At 40.6% G+C, this 15,699-nt stretch overlaps 1 protein-coding gene across 12 annotated transcripts in view; it reads right to left on the bottom strand.

Annotated features, from left to right (window-relative positions):
- The window catches only part of PRUNE2 (prune homolog 2 with BCH domain), a 242,660-nt gene that overhangs the window by 17,731 nt on the left and 209,230 nt on the right, over positions 1-15,699 (bottom strand). For 11 of the 12 annotated variants that reach the window (XM_070495530.1, XM_044767588.2, XM_070495528.1 and 8 more), the window contains 4 exons: positions 10,730-10,903; positions 4,996-5,098; positions 4,224-4,355; positions 3,070-3,156 (listed from right to left, as the gene is read on the bottom strand). In XM_070495530.1, coding sequence (XP_070351631.1) covers positions 3,070-3,156; positions 4,224-4,355; positions 4,996-5,098; positions 10,730-10,903 — 496 coding nt within the window. Of the gene's footprint in view, positions 1-3,069; positions 3,157-4,223; positions 4,356-4,995; positions 5,099-6,068; positions 7,986-10,729; positions 10,904-15,699 lie in introns of those variants that run through there. The other variant, XM_070495531.1, reaches the window with a different exon arrangement.

Below are 15,699 nucleotides of genomic sequence, written 5' to 3'. Positions count from 1 at the left end.
AATCCAGAGTGGGTGGAGCGAGAGGGAGGAAGAAGCCATGCGGGGGGAGCCTCCAGCCCAGTGTTTCCTTCACTAGAATGTGCAGTTCTCCAAACTCGCCATGGCCTCTCCTTCTCAGTGCATCTATACCTGCTGTTTCCTCTACTTGGTTTTACCTAGCCAATCCTATTAGTCCTTCAAAACTCCCCTTGAAGGCTAATCCTTCTGGAAAGCCTCTCTTGACGCAGACTCTCAGCCTTCACTCTCCTGCTGTCACCCGCAAATTCACCCTCACCCCCAGTTCCCCCCACAGTGCTTCAGTTGAACTCCACATTGTAATTGTTTACTTGTCTGCCCATGTCAGCTGCAGGGCTGTGAGCTCCTCGAGGAGAGCAACTGAGCTCTTTAATTTCTCATCTCAGTACCTACCCCAGTGCTTGGCATAGACAAATAATCCATTTTAAAAACGAATTTGCCATATACCTCTATCATGGGTGTTACCTTTTAGTGATCAAAAGACCTATATTTTAGTGACCTCTTTTTCTCACGTCTAAAAATTGTTACACTGATGTAGATTGATTCACAAGGGGTATCTTTTTATGTGATGAAACTGTAGAATGTAACGTTTAATACTTGAAAGGTGTGTTCTTTAAAATTGGGCAGACAGGGGAGCCGGCCCCATGGCTGAGTGGTTAAGTTCGTGCACTCTGCTTCGGTGGCCCAGGGTTTTGCTGGTTCGGATCTTGGGTGCGGACATGGCACCGCTCATCAGGCCATGCTGAGGCGGTGTCCCACACAGCACAGCTAGCAGCACTCACAACTAGAATATACAACTATCTACTGGGGGGCTTTGGAGAGAAGAAGAAAAAAAAAAAAAGACTGGCAATAGATGTTAGCTCAGGTGCCAATCTAAATAAATAAATAAATAAAATAAAATAAAATGAGGCAGACAATTGGATTTAAACTCTGAGTCTATAATTTACTGGCTGTGTTACCCTAGACCTGGGGTTGGCAAACTATGGCCTGCGGGCCATAGCCAGCTTATTGACGGTTTTTTACAGTCCTCAAGCTAAGAATGGTCTTTACATTTTTTAAATGGTTGAAAAAAATATCAAAACAAGAACATGTTATGACGTAAAAATTTTTAAGAAATTCCATTTCAGTGCTCATAAATCAAGTTTTCTTGGTACACAGCCACACTTATTTGTTTATATATTGTCTATGGTGGCTTTTGCCCTACAAAGGCAGAATTGAGTAGTTGTGACAGACCAGATGGCTCACAAAACCTAAAATATTTACCCTTTGATTTCTTATGGAAGAGGTCTGCTGGCTCCTGCTTTAGACAATTTATTTGACCTCCCTGAGCCTCAGTTTCTTTCTTTCTTTTTTTTTTTAAAATGTGCAGGAAGAGTGTATACCAACATTTTATTATTTTATTTTTTTCTCCCCAAATCCCCCCAGTACATAGTTGTATATTTTAGTTGCGGGTCCTTCTAGTTGTGGCATGTGGGACGCCACCTCAGCATGGCCTGACGAGTGGTGTCATGTTCCCACCCAGGATTTGAACCAGCGAAACCCTGGGCTGCCGAAGCAGAGCACACGAACTTAACCACTCGGCCACAGGACCAGCCTCTAGAGTTTCTTTCCAAATAATGAACATAGTAAACAGCACCTCCTTCAGAGGACTGTCATTATGGTTAAATGAAATAATGCATGTAAACACTCAATAAATGTAAGCCATTATTGTATGTAATTTACCACAACACTATTTGTTATAATTTTATGATTATTATTGTAATTATTCTTATCTTAAAACTCTCTTCAATAAATAATGTTGAATTATAATCATTTTTCAATATTCTTACAGTAACAAATATTTTGTTATTTATCAAGAAGAAATATATTTTTTATAAGGGCTGAATTATTAAACAAACATCAATATCAATGCTAATGTTTACTTTTTTACCCATTAAACTTTCTGTAAGCTCATCAGAGTATATTGATTCCTATTCCTTTGTCAAAGCATTGTCTGCTATTATTAAAATAAGTGGCTTTTTGTATACCTTAAATATTTCATATCATTTTTTAAAGCAATTTAAGATAGTATGGTAAAGAGCTAACCTTTGTCAGAGGAAAATTAGATTGAATCTTGCTACTCAATTGTTGGAAGTAGGGATGGGAATGCTAAATAAATATAAATGAACACTGAACAAAAAAAGTAGAATTTGGAAGGCATAGTAAAACCTATGTAAAAAAATATAAAGAATTTTAACGTGGAATATTTTTTACAGAAGCGGAGTTATCAGAATCTTTCTTAGGGATTCATTAATAACTTTGAGACAGAAAAATTTCAATTTACCTAAACTGTATTGTAATGTTAGGCAAGACTTTATTCTATTATATTTTTAAAGCTCTCTAGAAAATACATACTGTCCCTTTCATTTAACTGTTTCAAGTCTTACTATATTATGAGGTATATCCTTCTTTTCTTTACATTCCTCAAATGTAAGGTTACACCCCACCTAACGCAGAAGGAATGATGAATAAACATTCACTGAATTGAACTGAATTGAAACCAAGAATTCTCACAGATGATCAAACGAAGCTCTCAAAATGGCTGCCCAGACTCTACCTAACTTTGGTGACCTACCTGATGCTTCTTCGGAAGAAACAGAACAATTAAAACAAGACATGGCTCCTGTTTCTGTCTTGGTTTGTCTTTAGTTTCCGTTGTCATATTACCCTACCTTTTCTACTCTCTACAAAATACCATATCACTTTGAAAGCACTGTCTATTCCCTTTTGTAATGTGGCATGGAAACCCCACCATTTTATCTTCTGTTTATAGCAAGCAATTTAGAGGCCATGTTTTATAACAATGAAGGAAAAAATATTCATTATGAAATAATGCTCTTTCTTAATCAGGGTCTCTCTCTGGACAGTCCAAAGTATATTTCTAGGAAAGGCAGAGGCGAAATATATTTTCCTATGTACTCTCTTAGTTTATGAATTCTTATTTATAGGACAATGAATACATGTTTTTAAAAACTACTGGTAGTACTTTTATTTTTACTGCAATAATAACCATACCTTATAAAAGGTCGTGTTACTGCAAGGATTGTTCTGATGAACCAAGATGGGTGAACAATGATGAATGACTTCAAATTCTTCCGCAGTCTATTTTGAAAAAAGAAAAAAAATTACTCATAACCCATTTTCAGTGGAAATTAAAACAGAAAGTACATCCCTGAATAGGAATATATATAATATTACAGATTCTAGGCAAGTTACTATTATCTGATGAAGGTATACAATGGCCATGATTAATAAAAAGAACACTTTTTGAGATATAATTTTAAATTTGTATGATTCAAAGCTCATTTTCCCATAGGAATAAATATAAAATAGAATGGTTATGTTCCTGGAGTGAATAAATCTATAACCATCATGGCATATTTTTGTCAGCATTATCTTTACAATTTTGAAAAGAATACACTCTAGGGCCAGCCCGGTGGCGCAGTGGTTAAGTTCGCACGTTCTGCTTCGGCGGCCAAGGGTTTGCTGGTTCGGATGCCAGGTGCAGACATGGCACCGCTTGGCACGCCATGCTGTGGTAGGCATCCCACATATAAAGTAGAGGAAGATGGGCACAGATGTTAGCTCAGGGCCAGTCTTCCTCAGCAGAGGGAGGAGGATTGGCAGCAGATGTTAGCTCAGGGCTAATCTTGCTTAAAAAAAAACACAACCGTTATGGATGGAAGTGAAGCATCTTGAGGAAGGGGCACACAGAGGATCTGTTTGGTCCTCTTTAGCTCTTTTTAGGCTAGTGGTTGACTTGAATTAACAGTGAATGTTGAAATAAGAGCACAAGAGTTGTCCAAATCATGAGAGTCCCAGGGCATACAAACAGCGTCAAGACCACGTGATATCAGTAAAGAATCAGGGACACTTTGGTTTATCAGCTCAACTTGCAGTTCCATGTGGCAGTAGCACGTGCACAGCTTAAAATAAACTGGGTCACCAGGTTTGAGACTACAACATTTAACAAAATCTAGGGACGATTTGCTTTATTTCAGATTTGGGGCAAGTGACACTTTGATTAATATTTTTATAATTTATCATCTCAACTCTGCCTAATTCAATGTTCCTAAATTGTGATCACATTTTTGGTAGATCAAAAGGGAATCAGAACTGGGGGCTGTTGAGGAAGTCAAAAGAGTGATTAAATAATGGCGCTCACATACCGTCTGTCAATCATCTGGTAGCATTTCTTCATCCAGCCCAGGCCTGGCATCTTCCGTCTTGGGGTGGCGCCATTCAAGTATACAATCATATAGTCTTCAGCAACCATCAGCTCTAAAGTACTTATTACGTATCTGATCACAGGAAGGAAGAGGAGTGTTTTCAGTTCCCACAGGAAATAGTTCATCCTATTTACACCATAATTATATAATATTTAAATTACAGGGTGTATGACATTTAAGAATGGTTATGCATATTACCTCTTCATCTTGAGAAGAATGCAGTTACCTGAGATCATTTCTCTGACAGTGAGTACTGCTCATTTATTTGTACCATTATCTTTTTTTTTTTTAATGCAGGTACACTAGAAAAATGTGTGGGTTTGCAACCTGACTTTCAGAAACGTCAAGGATGTTATCATGTACTAAGGGCAACCCCGAGTAAACAAGGGCAGATATAAATCAAGTTATCACCAGTTGACTAAGAACATGTTATTGAGGAACAAAAATAACACTTCGCCTAAAGGAAATGCTACAGAATTTAAAAATGCAGGCTGAACCGTGTTCATTTTGTTTTTAATCCACCCTACTGACGAAAGAGCTCCATTTGAGGTTTAGTCTCTTGAGCAATGTTCCTTGACAAAGATTTCATTGACTTTTTATCAAAGGCTTAGAATCTTCTACATCATCTATTTCCTTTTATTAAAGATGCTCTATCTGCCATTACATGCCCACAGACATTAACTCAAAGGACTTTGTCATAAAGATCACTCACAGGAAAAGATTTTCCATGACATAGTGGTAATCCGCCCGACTGCTGTCTGGCAGAAAACAGGCGGCAAACACAATGATGGCATTTAGGCCGTCCCCATAGTATCCTGGGCGACAAACAAAAAGACATTTGTAACCAATTGAAAGCTCTTAACAAGATAATATTTAACCTAAAGGATAAATGTGGAAGCCTTCGCAAGTATGTGTATGTGGATGTAACAGATATATCTTTAAATGAGTATTATATAGACTATACTTCTGTAAGTATACACACATGTAACTGTCAGTGGTTAACATACGTTATATAGTCTTAAATATATAGTGTGAATACCTTTGCATATATAGAGTATCCGTATATTATGGACAATTACATGTGTTGTACATAGTCATGAATGGGGTGTAGAAATCTTCAACCTATCAAAGGATGAGGGCAACACTTTCTGATTTATGAATTTCTAATTTATATAATAAAAGAGCTATTTATATAACACTTTTTTCTTTTATGGCTAAGGAAGAGGATCTGTCTGATCCTCTTTAGCTCTTTTTAGTTTTAACCCAGTTCATTTGAAGGGAAGATTCAGTCACTGAACTGCAATACAATCTCACACGCACACACTCCAGTGACCAGACACTAGTCCGGAGACAAGTCAAAGACTTTCACTTTGATTTCGAGGACTGGTGCACTTGCCTGCAGTGTCCCTGGGATCTCCAGATTCAACAGACAGTGCAGGAATGTGTGGAAAGTCCTAGTCAGGGCTAGAATAACTGAGCACAGAATTCAGAGCCTAGTTCTTAAAAAGGGGACAAACTTAAGAAGGGTCTGGCCTTTGCTTTGAGTTTTAGGAAAATATGTGCTTTTCGGAAAACTTGAGAATTACTTCCTGGTAACATGGGTGAGGGGCAGAAGTCCTATTTGCAGGCAGTGGGGAGAAAATAGGAGGTGGGAGATACAGGCAAGTATGGCCATTGAAACTCCAAGGGTCAAGGAAAATGCAGAGGCATCTCAAGACATTGTACCCACTTTTGCAAGCTCTGCTCCATCCTTTAAGCAAGCTCTGTGTTCCTTTAGAGCTCATCTTTGAAATTCACGGCAGGTGTTGATCACATCCCCACAGGTTTGTGTATGGAATCCAATGTGTCTTCCAGACTCGAGAATAAAAGCAACGCACTGTATTTTCATTTTTTAAAATCCCCTTTCAAACACTCGCAGTTTTGGTCATATAACATAGTTCTGGACTTCAGCATCATTAAACAGAGATTTCTTCAAAGCTTTTGAGTAGGAGGACAGAACACACCCTCCAGCATGATCCAGCCCTCTTGGAACTCAGCGTGTTTCATTTTTTCAGAACTCTAAATACCCCTGTGGTGATTACACGGCAGTAAACTACCGGCTGGATATAGATTTGAAGGGGCTTAACTCTTGAAAAGCAGTTTAATAAGATGTTCTCTACAAAGACAAAGAGTGTGACTCTACCACAAAAGAAGTGAGGAAAGAGAGTGATACCAACTAAAAATATACCAAATTATGGGTTTGTGTGCATTACTAATTTGAGGCTGTTGTATACTGTGTTTATGCTACATATCTTAGAAGATGCTACCTATGTAAGTATACACCTGATGGAACACACGTTCATGAAACAGGATTGCAGTAGCTTCCCTCTGGATATTTTGCCTTAGTTCCATCTTTTCCAAGACGTGGGTATTTACCAACTTCTTTTTAGAAGGCGATATGAAGGAAAACGGCAGAAGGAGATATATTTTAATACAAGAAGTAACAGTTCCACTGAACAATTTCATTTAAGAAGATTCATAACTGAATAGGAGTCCACAAAAGATATGGTAGCTCAGCTGCACTAATCTTACACCACTAAGGTACGTTAATTCAGACTCAGCACAATGAAAAAGACCGAGTTCATGAAAAGAGACAATAGACATCAAGAATCCAACTTAAAAGCAAGTACGAAAGCATCCTTTCAAAAGCATCTTTCTAAATGCAGCTGTCTGGCTCCAGGGTGTCGGGGTAATTTCAAGAATATGACTGCTCAGTTACTTTGATGTCTTTTTCTATTTCTGGAGGATTTCTAAGAATTTTTTTTTAAAAAGGAAAGACTGAGTTTTATAAACAGCGCTTCAGAAGTCATCTGAAATGGCAACTCAGCTCTTTGTGTCAATGCTGTCTGTCCTCAGAAAGTTCAGCCGTGTGTTCACTAGAGCTCATTTAACCAAAGGAATACTTAGGGATCAGCTTTCCACTTTCTGATCATTGTCTAAGTCATCTAAGGGATGTCTTTTTATATAAAAATTACTGAAATCTACAAATGAAGATGGCTTTTGTATTTTGGGCAGGGACACTGTAGGAATGGAATAAGAGGCAACAGAGGAAGAGAATAGGAGAGGAGGGCATGGAAGACGTAAGGAATGAACTAGACGACAAGGATTTCCTCATGAAAGTTTTCCTTCTAAATCAAGAGCCGGTGCCACTGCTATCAGACTTTGGGCAAATTTCAAGTAGCAACTGCTGGCAAAGTACAATAACTAGAATGAGTAGGACCAGTCGCTTTTTGTCCCTTGCAGATCCCTTCAAGGGCGTCAGCTAACCCAATTTCTATTCTAAATATGCAGCTTCCTCAAGTGAAGTTGCCTGTCAGCAACTGCATGGTTCGTTTGAAGTTTGATTTTTTATAATATGTATTTTATTAGATAACCGTGAGGTGAATCCGGGGTCTGTGTACTGAGGTCCAGGAGCCATCCCACCGTGGTGCCTCCTGAGACCCTCTGAAGCGATGATCAAACCTTACCTGAGGCAGAACAGAGAGGCATGAAAGGGACGGACGTAACACATGTTTGCTGGCCAGCAAATGGGATGGAGGGACAAGGAAAGATGTCACAGTCGCAACCAAAACATACACACACACACACCAGCCTGCAACGCTTCTCCTCATTCTTTCCAGGATCATTTGTCCAGCAACACTGCCGAGAAGTTACCTGAGTCTCCTATAACGAAATAAGAGAAGTAAAAAAACAGAAAAGAAACTCCTCGTTACAATGCTTCGGCGTGACTGTCCTTGGTTCTTTAAATGTGTTCTCTGCTTCAAATTCAAAAAAGCCAGTTCTGGCCTCAATGTGATCCCACAATGTTGGCTGATCCAAACCACCCACTCTTTGCTTTTCTATTGAAGCAGATGGTAGGGATATTGCTCGTGGGCTCATAGGAGGTGACGCTAGCTTTGAGATCACCCTCTTTTGACTGATGTAATTGAGGCCCAGAGAAGTTAAGTGACGTGGCAAAGACGGGTCTTGAATCCTGTCCTTCTAGATCGAGTACAGGGCCTCTGGCAATAGCTCCTATTGAGGTTGCCAAAGCTGACAATTGAGTTATTTGTTCCAATACTGCTGTCATGCACTGGTATTCCCAACTAGCGTGGACACTTGGCAGGGCCTGGTTTTGTGGTGACTTAGGCAGCTCTTTTCATCACCCCAGATTCTGCAGTTGTATTGCACAGAGTGCCGCACAGCTGGCACTCTGCTACTGGCCTGAATGGGAAAACTTCCTCATAGCAAAATGCAAGACACCAAAAGAAGATCCATGTTCACTGTGGGTACTGCTTTTTAAATGCTCATCAGAAGCCAGGATGACAAACTCAATAGATTGGTAACTAAGGAGTATTGTTTTATCCTCATTAAGGTCTAAGAAAGTGGTGTGAGCTTCCAACACAGTAAGCAAGGCTTTGGCCAATTCAGAAGTACCATGTGAACTGTCTTTACCTGCAGAGCACAAAAGCTGTTCATGGTGGAGAAAGAGGTGACATCTCGCTAACGTTCTGATGGGTGCAGCCAGAGGCACATCATGCAGGCCAGTGCCTGGAGAAGGCCGTGGCAGAGCCGGGGAGGGGGGAGGCCGCCTTCTCTTCCACACAAACAGGACAGTCACACGGACAAAAGCCGAGCTCATGACACAGAATGGAGGAAGCAGATGGCAAGGGGAGGAGGTGGCAGGGATGAAGGGCACAGCAAACCAGGTCATCCCTGAGGTGTCAGCTGAGTTTTCGAGAAGAATGTGACAGGCAGAAGCAGGGGCTTTTTAGGACCCGAGTGTGCTGATGACAATCACTGTTGCCTGGTTAGGGCAGCAGCCAACGGGCTCAACCCACTCACCCAACCCCTCTAATTCACTGTGGTTGAAAGAACAAGCCGGTGAGTCTACTGGAGGAACGAGAGAAAATTCGGCCTTAGGATAGCAGCGAAGCAATAAGCTTGTCTTCTCCATAGCAAAGTGGCTCTTAATTTAAGACCTGAGTGGTGAAAATTTATAGAGATTATCTCTGGGTGACTTTGATTGACTTTGACAGACTTTTCTCCATTTCTTGGTACTTTTTAGAATGAGCACAGGTTACTTTTATAGTCAGCCTCTGTTTTGTTTTGTTTTTATTTCCAAAAAAGCAAACAAAACCAAAAATACCTGCTGGGAGGACAAAGGAGGTCTGACTTTCTGGTAAGATCTGGATGATGGTCAGCTTGTGGTTTTCATCCTAAGAACAAAAGCACTGACTCTGTAGCCAGTTGACTGTCACGTTCAGCAAGATTAGGCCAGCTGTCACTCTGGGGGGTTGGAAACTGCCCCTACCCCACAGCAGCTACAATAGGGCCATATCACCCTCTCAGGTCAAAAGATAAGGCGGGAAAAAGGAAGGTCACGGCCAGGGGCACCTATGGACATTTTCCTTTACTATCATGGTTGGAGTCCCCGGGTGGTCCTGATCCTTCCGTGGAGGTAGCAATGCATGGGACGGAAGGTGGAAAGTCTGTTGGTGGAGGAAAGCTTGATTGAAAAAACAAGATGTCCTTGTGCTCGTTAGAAAACAAAAGCTATGGGTTTAATGTGGTGCCAAGACACTTATTTCCCTGTCTCTGTTAAGGAAGAGAGAACAACAATTGCCTTGTCAGCTTACACTTTTTCCAGAACAGCTGAGTGGTCAGGGTGGTGCCCCGGACTGCAGGAAAGGAGTGCATGCAGCAGAAAAATCAAAAAGGCGTTGACGTGCTCAGAGGTTGACAATGTTAAATGTGTTGCTTATGCTCATGTGACCTTTTGTGAATCCCAAATTAATCAAGGCTCCTGGAGCTCCAAGAAAGCACTGGCAATAGAAAACACAGCTTTCCCTCCCCCTTGTCCCTCACTAGGCAGGCGGAGGCTTTGGCTGGAACTGGCTGTCATCAGGCATAGATATAATGGAGTTTATAGAAAAGCAATCTTCAGGTAGGGAAAAAAATGATCAGGCTGAGTCTAAAAAGATTTCCTAAAGCTTCTGAAGAGAATTCAAAAGACTGTCTTATAATTAGAAGCACCTCTGGAATAGTGATCATCCTATAGCCCACGGTAGTAGAGACTCGTAAACTATTCAGTTAAACCGTACAACCGACCCATGTGAGTTCTGAACAGACATTAAGTTGGACAACCATGGCTCTCAAGAAATTTGCACAGAAGGTTATAGCTATCAGATGTGTAGTGTGAAAAGCATTTTTCACATGGGAAAGTTACTTTTGCATAGTAGGCTTTCCAATGTTTATGGAATTGAGTATGAGGTGATGTACTTAGCTCTACAGTCCCTTGAACATTGACTGCCCACTAGGGTCTTTGGGATGCCATGTTGCAGAGAACCCTAGTTTCACTTTCTAATAAAAAACTATGGCTACCCCATTCCCATCCCCATTCCCAGAGTCGCACAGAGCTTGATTACCTCCATGAGAAATGACTCTCCTGTAGGGCTCGATGACCTTCATGTCGATCCGCTGCTCTTGCTCTCCAATCACCACTGTCCTCCACAACCGGTTGTCCTCCCTCTCCTCTTCTGCTGTATATTCTGGAATAGACTCTGACTCTTGGCCAGAATCTTTGTTGGCTGTGGGATCCTCTGGAAATGAGCACAGAGCAGAGCTGATGGAACAAGACCTCCACAGTTGAGACAGTTGAACAACTAGCGACCTCCTGGCAGAGTTAACCTGATGGAACTGCTTGTTTTGTATAACTTTTATAGAGCTTAATACCATCCTGACCACACAAAGGACATTCAGGCAAGTCTTATTTATTGACTGATTGAACAACCAAATCCACTGCTAAGGCCAAGCTGAGGGTGGGGAGAGGTGCAGGGCTAGAGCTGTACTGTGTCAGTGGTGGTCCAAGGGGGTATAGGCTGGTGTGAATTCATCCTTGATCATACAAATTGAAGACTGCAGGCCTTTCCGATGGAGCGAAAGGCTATTTATCAGGTCCAGATAATCTTGTTTTCCTGGGGCCACATGTCCTGTATATCCTGTGGGCTTAGAGTCTTTTGGGGGCCCTCCGCTTAGTAGATTGATGATACTGCCAACCCAGACCCCTGCTCTAAGACTCTTACAAAGGAGTTGAATCCCCTTACCCACTGGGACATCTGGACAAAAATTTGACATTACTTCCTATGGTTTTTCAAAATATGCTACAGAAAGATTTTACAGTAAGTGAGAAACAAATAACTTCGTAGACCAGAAATGCTCCAAGGTCAAACGTTCACAAGACTCCTATTTGCCCGTGCATAAGGCAATAGAAAAGCCCAGTGAGCATTCCTGAGGGAGAAATTTACCACTCACTCTTGTGCGTCCAAAAAAGCAACCACTTTGTTTTTAAAAAGAATCAGCAGCAACTGTTTCCATTTTTACTTCAAATACTAGTAGAGTTTAACAATAGTTATTCTTTGCATATTTAAGTAACTTGAAAGAAAAGATTATTTATAATTCTGTGAGATAATATCACTCTTATTTTTCCATTCATGGAAGATTACCTTTGAATTCCACTGTACTTTACTCATATTCTTTTTATGGCACTTTGATAATAACAATAGCAATACTTTATTAAGTACCTACCATGTATGAGGCACAGTAGTAGGTATTACAGGAGACATGATGCTGATGCAAAAACTAACTGGAGTAGTTACGTCAGATCACGGAGTTAGTAAGCAAATACAGTCAAACCCTTACCTTCTCTGCCCTTCCAGGCTGTCATATAGTACCTTGCATGTGTGACTGTCTCATTCTCGTTTATTTTATTATGAGGCTGTGAGTTCCTTGGACTAAGAAACTGCCTGAATCACCTTTAATATCCGCCTCCACCAACCCGCTCCACACTTAGCTTGGAAGCCCGCACAGAGCATTCAATAAAAATTCAGAGCTGAGTGAGGAAAGAAAGGAAAGCTTGGACAAGATCCCGGCAATACAGTTACTCTGTAAGGGAGCCACAACAAAGCCATCGTTCCGGAAGATCCTGCAAGACATAGTCAAGTGTGTCTAATCACCTGTGACTTAGAATAGCAAAATGAAGACCAGTTGGGAAGCAATCCTAGCGTTTCTTGCCAACACCAACAGCTACCACCACCTACAGAGGCTTGCCTTACCATGGTTTCCTCTGCGTTCCCACCAGCGCTCAGCACCTTACTAAGGATGGAGAGCAGCAACCTTTGGCTTCAGATCAAGCACTGCATCACTTGTGCACATCCATCCATCTGTACTGGACTCCCTATCTGGAATCCTTTCCTGCTTCTCCCTCCCTACTTGGGCTGGGGCCCTTGGATGCTCATCTTAGCTCCCTTCCCAGGATCCTGTTTTCCATCTGGTCTCTGCTCCCTCAGAACTCTGGGCTCTGATGTGGGTTTGTCTTCTGATGTTCCTGTACACACGTGCTCTTCACTGCAATGAACTAACCATCCACCAAACTCTCTTCATTCTGTTTGGGACTTTCTGGCTTGCTCTAGCTTGACCCTGGTAATCTGTGTGAGGCTGTTTTGTCTTGTTTTCTGCATGCTTTTACTGAGGCTACCTCCTTAAAAAAAATTTGTATATTCTCTCTTCCGGTTTTAAAAACAATTTCTGAAATTGTTTTAAAATTGTTCATGAAATTGTACATGAGGACAGCACAATCGCCAGTGCCACCCTCACTCATTATTGTTTGACGTGATTCTTTTCTCTATATGCATGTGCACAGGCATACTTCTTTTTTCCCAAAAGAGTATGATTATTCCCTGTGTTCTGTACGTTCTATACGTCTGTTCTACAATGTGACTCCTACCTAATAATATAGCACAGGCTTCTTTTTGTCTCAGTGAATATAAACCCTGCTCGTTTTTAGAAGCAGTCTTGGAGTATTCCATTTTACTGATGTCTTCTAGTTTATCAATCCCACAGTGATGGAAATATAGTTTTATGCCATTTTGCTGTTGCTCCTTATAAAGAATTTGCTTTAGTAAGTATCTTCGTACAGGCGTCTTACCTCGTTTGTGCACACATTGCTGTAGCTTAACTTTCTAGCAATGGAATGCTGGATCAGACGGTGCAAGCAGTTAAAGTTTTTATGGACATTTTGCCCTTGAATATATCACACCAAAATATATGAGACAACCTCTTCCCTCATATTGTCAAAAACACTGGAAGTTACCAAAGTTCACCCTTGACAATTTAGGGTGAAACGTGTTTCTTTGTTGTTGTTGTTTTTTAACAAAGATTGGCACCTGAGCTAACAACATCTGTTGCTAATCTTTTTTTTTTTCTTCTTCTTCTTCTCCCCAAAGCCCCCCGAGTACACAGTTGTATATTGTAGTTGTAGGTCCTTCTCGTTGTGGCATGTGGAAAGCTGCCTCAGCATGTCCTGATGAGCAGTGCCACGTCCATGCCCAGGATCCGAACCGGTGAAACCCTGGGTTGCTGAAGCAGAACACATGAACTTAACCACTCAGCCACAGGGCCGGCCCCTTCTTTGTTGTTTTAATTTGTATTTCTTTAATTATTAAAGAAGATGAGAATTTTTAAGTGTTTATGGGCTACTTATATTTCTCTTACTGAGAGGGAGGCACATGTTAAGTCTTTTGCCTACTGTGGTCCTTACTGAACTGTTAGAGTTCTTTATATAGAAGTTTGTCATGTATTGCAATTATTTTTCGGCCTCATGCTTAGCTCTTAAATTTGTAATTTTTTCCCAAATAGAAATATAACATTTTTGTATACTTGACTCTAATTTTTGTCTTTATGTTTTTTGATTATTGTATCATAGTAAGAAAGGACACATCTACCTTAAAACTATGGATGTATACACACACACAAACATTTGCCGACCATTTAATTTTTAAAAATAGATGACTTTGCTGAGATCTGAATTATAGTAAAAATAACTTTCCAATTGGTTTGGAAAGCAGAAATAAGTCATTGTTTTTTCTGACCTTTGGATATTTGTAAGTTTCTGGGCTTAGCATAATAAGACATTTAAGAAAAGGCTCAGATCTCCCTTAATATGAAAGATGGACCTCCTAAATCCTTCACTATCTACAGATTTCTGGTATCTTTGGCACTTGTAAATATCAAAGGAAATCGAGCCTTAATTATATCAATACCTTGAATGATATTTTCCAACTATCTGGACACAATTATTCAAGAAAATTGCTCAGAAGTAAAGAACAGTTTAACATCTTTTGATTGTGAGATTCAGAAATTTTCCATAAGCCAAATCACATTATGGGAAAATAACCCGGCAGGAAGGCTTGGTCATCAGCTACTTCATGAAACAGGTGAATGGTGTGAAAGTCCTCTGAGCCCTTGGTGAAGGGCCCTCAAGTCATGAAAATGGCTGGATGAAAGAACACGTCACTGTAAGGGCGGGCCGTCAAGCTTGGCTTCGGGGTACAGGAGCCTGATCTAGGAAAAGACCCTCTCCTGTTCATTGTCAATATATTTACAGAGAAGCACCAGGCCCAGGAGTAAGGACAACAACTCAGGATTTGGATGCTGGCTCTGACAATACTCACTCTGTGACATTAGGTAAATTATTTAACTTCTCTGTGTCTCAGCGTTCTCATCTTAAAATGGGGGAAACATAATATCTATTCACAGAGTTGACACGAGGATTAAAACAGTTAATATTTATAAAGCACCTAGCATGGATCCTGGCACGTAGGAAGCACTATGAAAGTGTTCATTAAATAAAATAAATTACCAACCAAACACTTGAAATACTGTGCCTTTAAAACTCCAATTTTGTTTAGAATGGATACGCTTAGTTCAAGATGCTCACACAAGAAGCCCAAAAAACATGCAGCTTTCAAGTATTTATTTCATACTTTGGGATTCAAACCTATTCCATCCCTCTTACACAGTCAGTTATCTATGTCTGCCTGTTTATAAAATATAACTATTGAGATGTACTTTGTGTTTTCAATGGTTAATGTTTTTGTTTGTTTGTTTAAAACTGTATGAACATATATCTTTCATTTGAAAATCAAGGTGGACTTTAAAATTCGAACTTAGGTTAAGATTCTGTCCTTAGAATTTGAGACCCAAAAGCAGGGTTGTGGCTGTTAAACTGGTTCTTTCAAAATAACTGTGTCGATTAAAGAAAAAGAACTATGTCAGCAAGTGGCAGCTTTAATTACCAGTTTGCTCAGCCACCACGACTTTGCTTGGCAGTTTTACTATTTATAAAAATAAAAGGTTCAGATGTGGTGTGACACAGCTCCCTGGGGCAACAGAGAAGTACAGGGGGAAGCGGGGAGGGACCAGCAGGGTCCTGCCACAGCCGTCTTCTGTGGGGTTTTAAGTCAAGGCATGATTCTTACATGTGAGAATATATTAGAAGGAAAAGGGCTGAGGCAGCTGGGGTGGATGGAGAAGCCGGCGAGGAGTCTCTGAGATGGTA

Source organism: Equus asinus, chromosome 23 (genome assembly GCF_041296235.1).
Source record: "Equus asinus isolate D_3611 breed Donkey chromosome 23, EquAss-T2T_v2, whole genome shotgun sequence".
Classification (NCBI taxonomy): Eukaryota; Metazoa; Chordata; class Mammalia; order Perissodactyla; family Equidae; genus Equus; species Equus asinus.
This window is presented reverse-complemented; position numbering and strand designations above follow the sequence as displayed.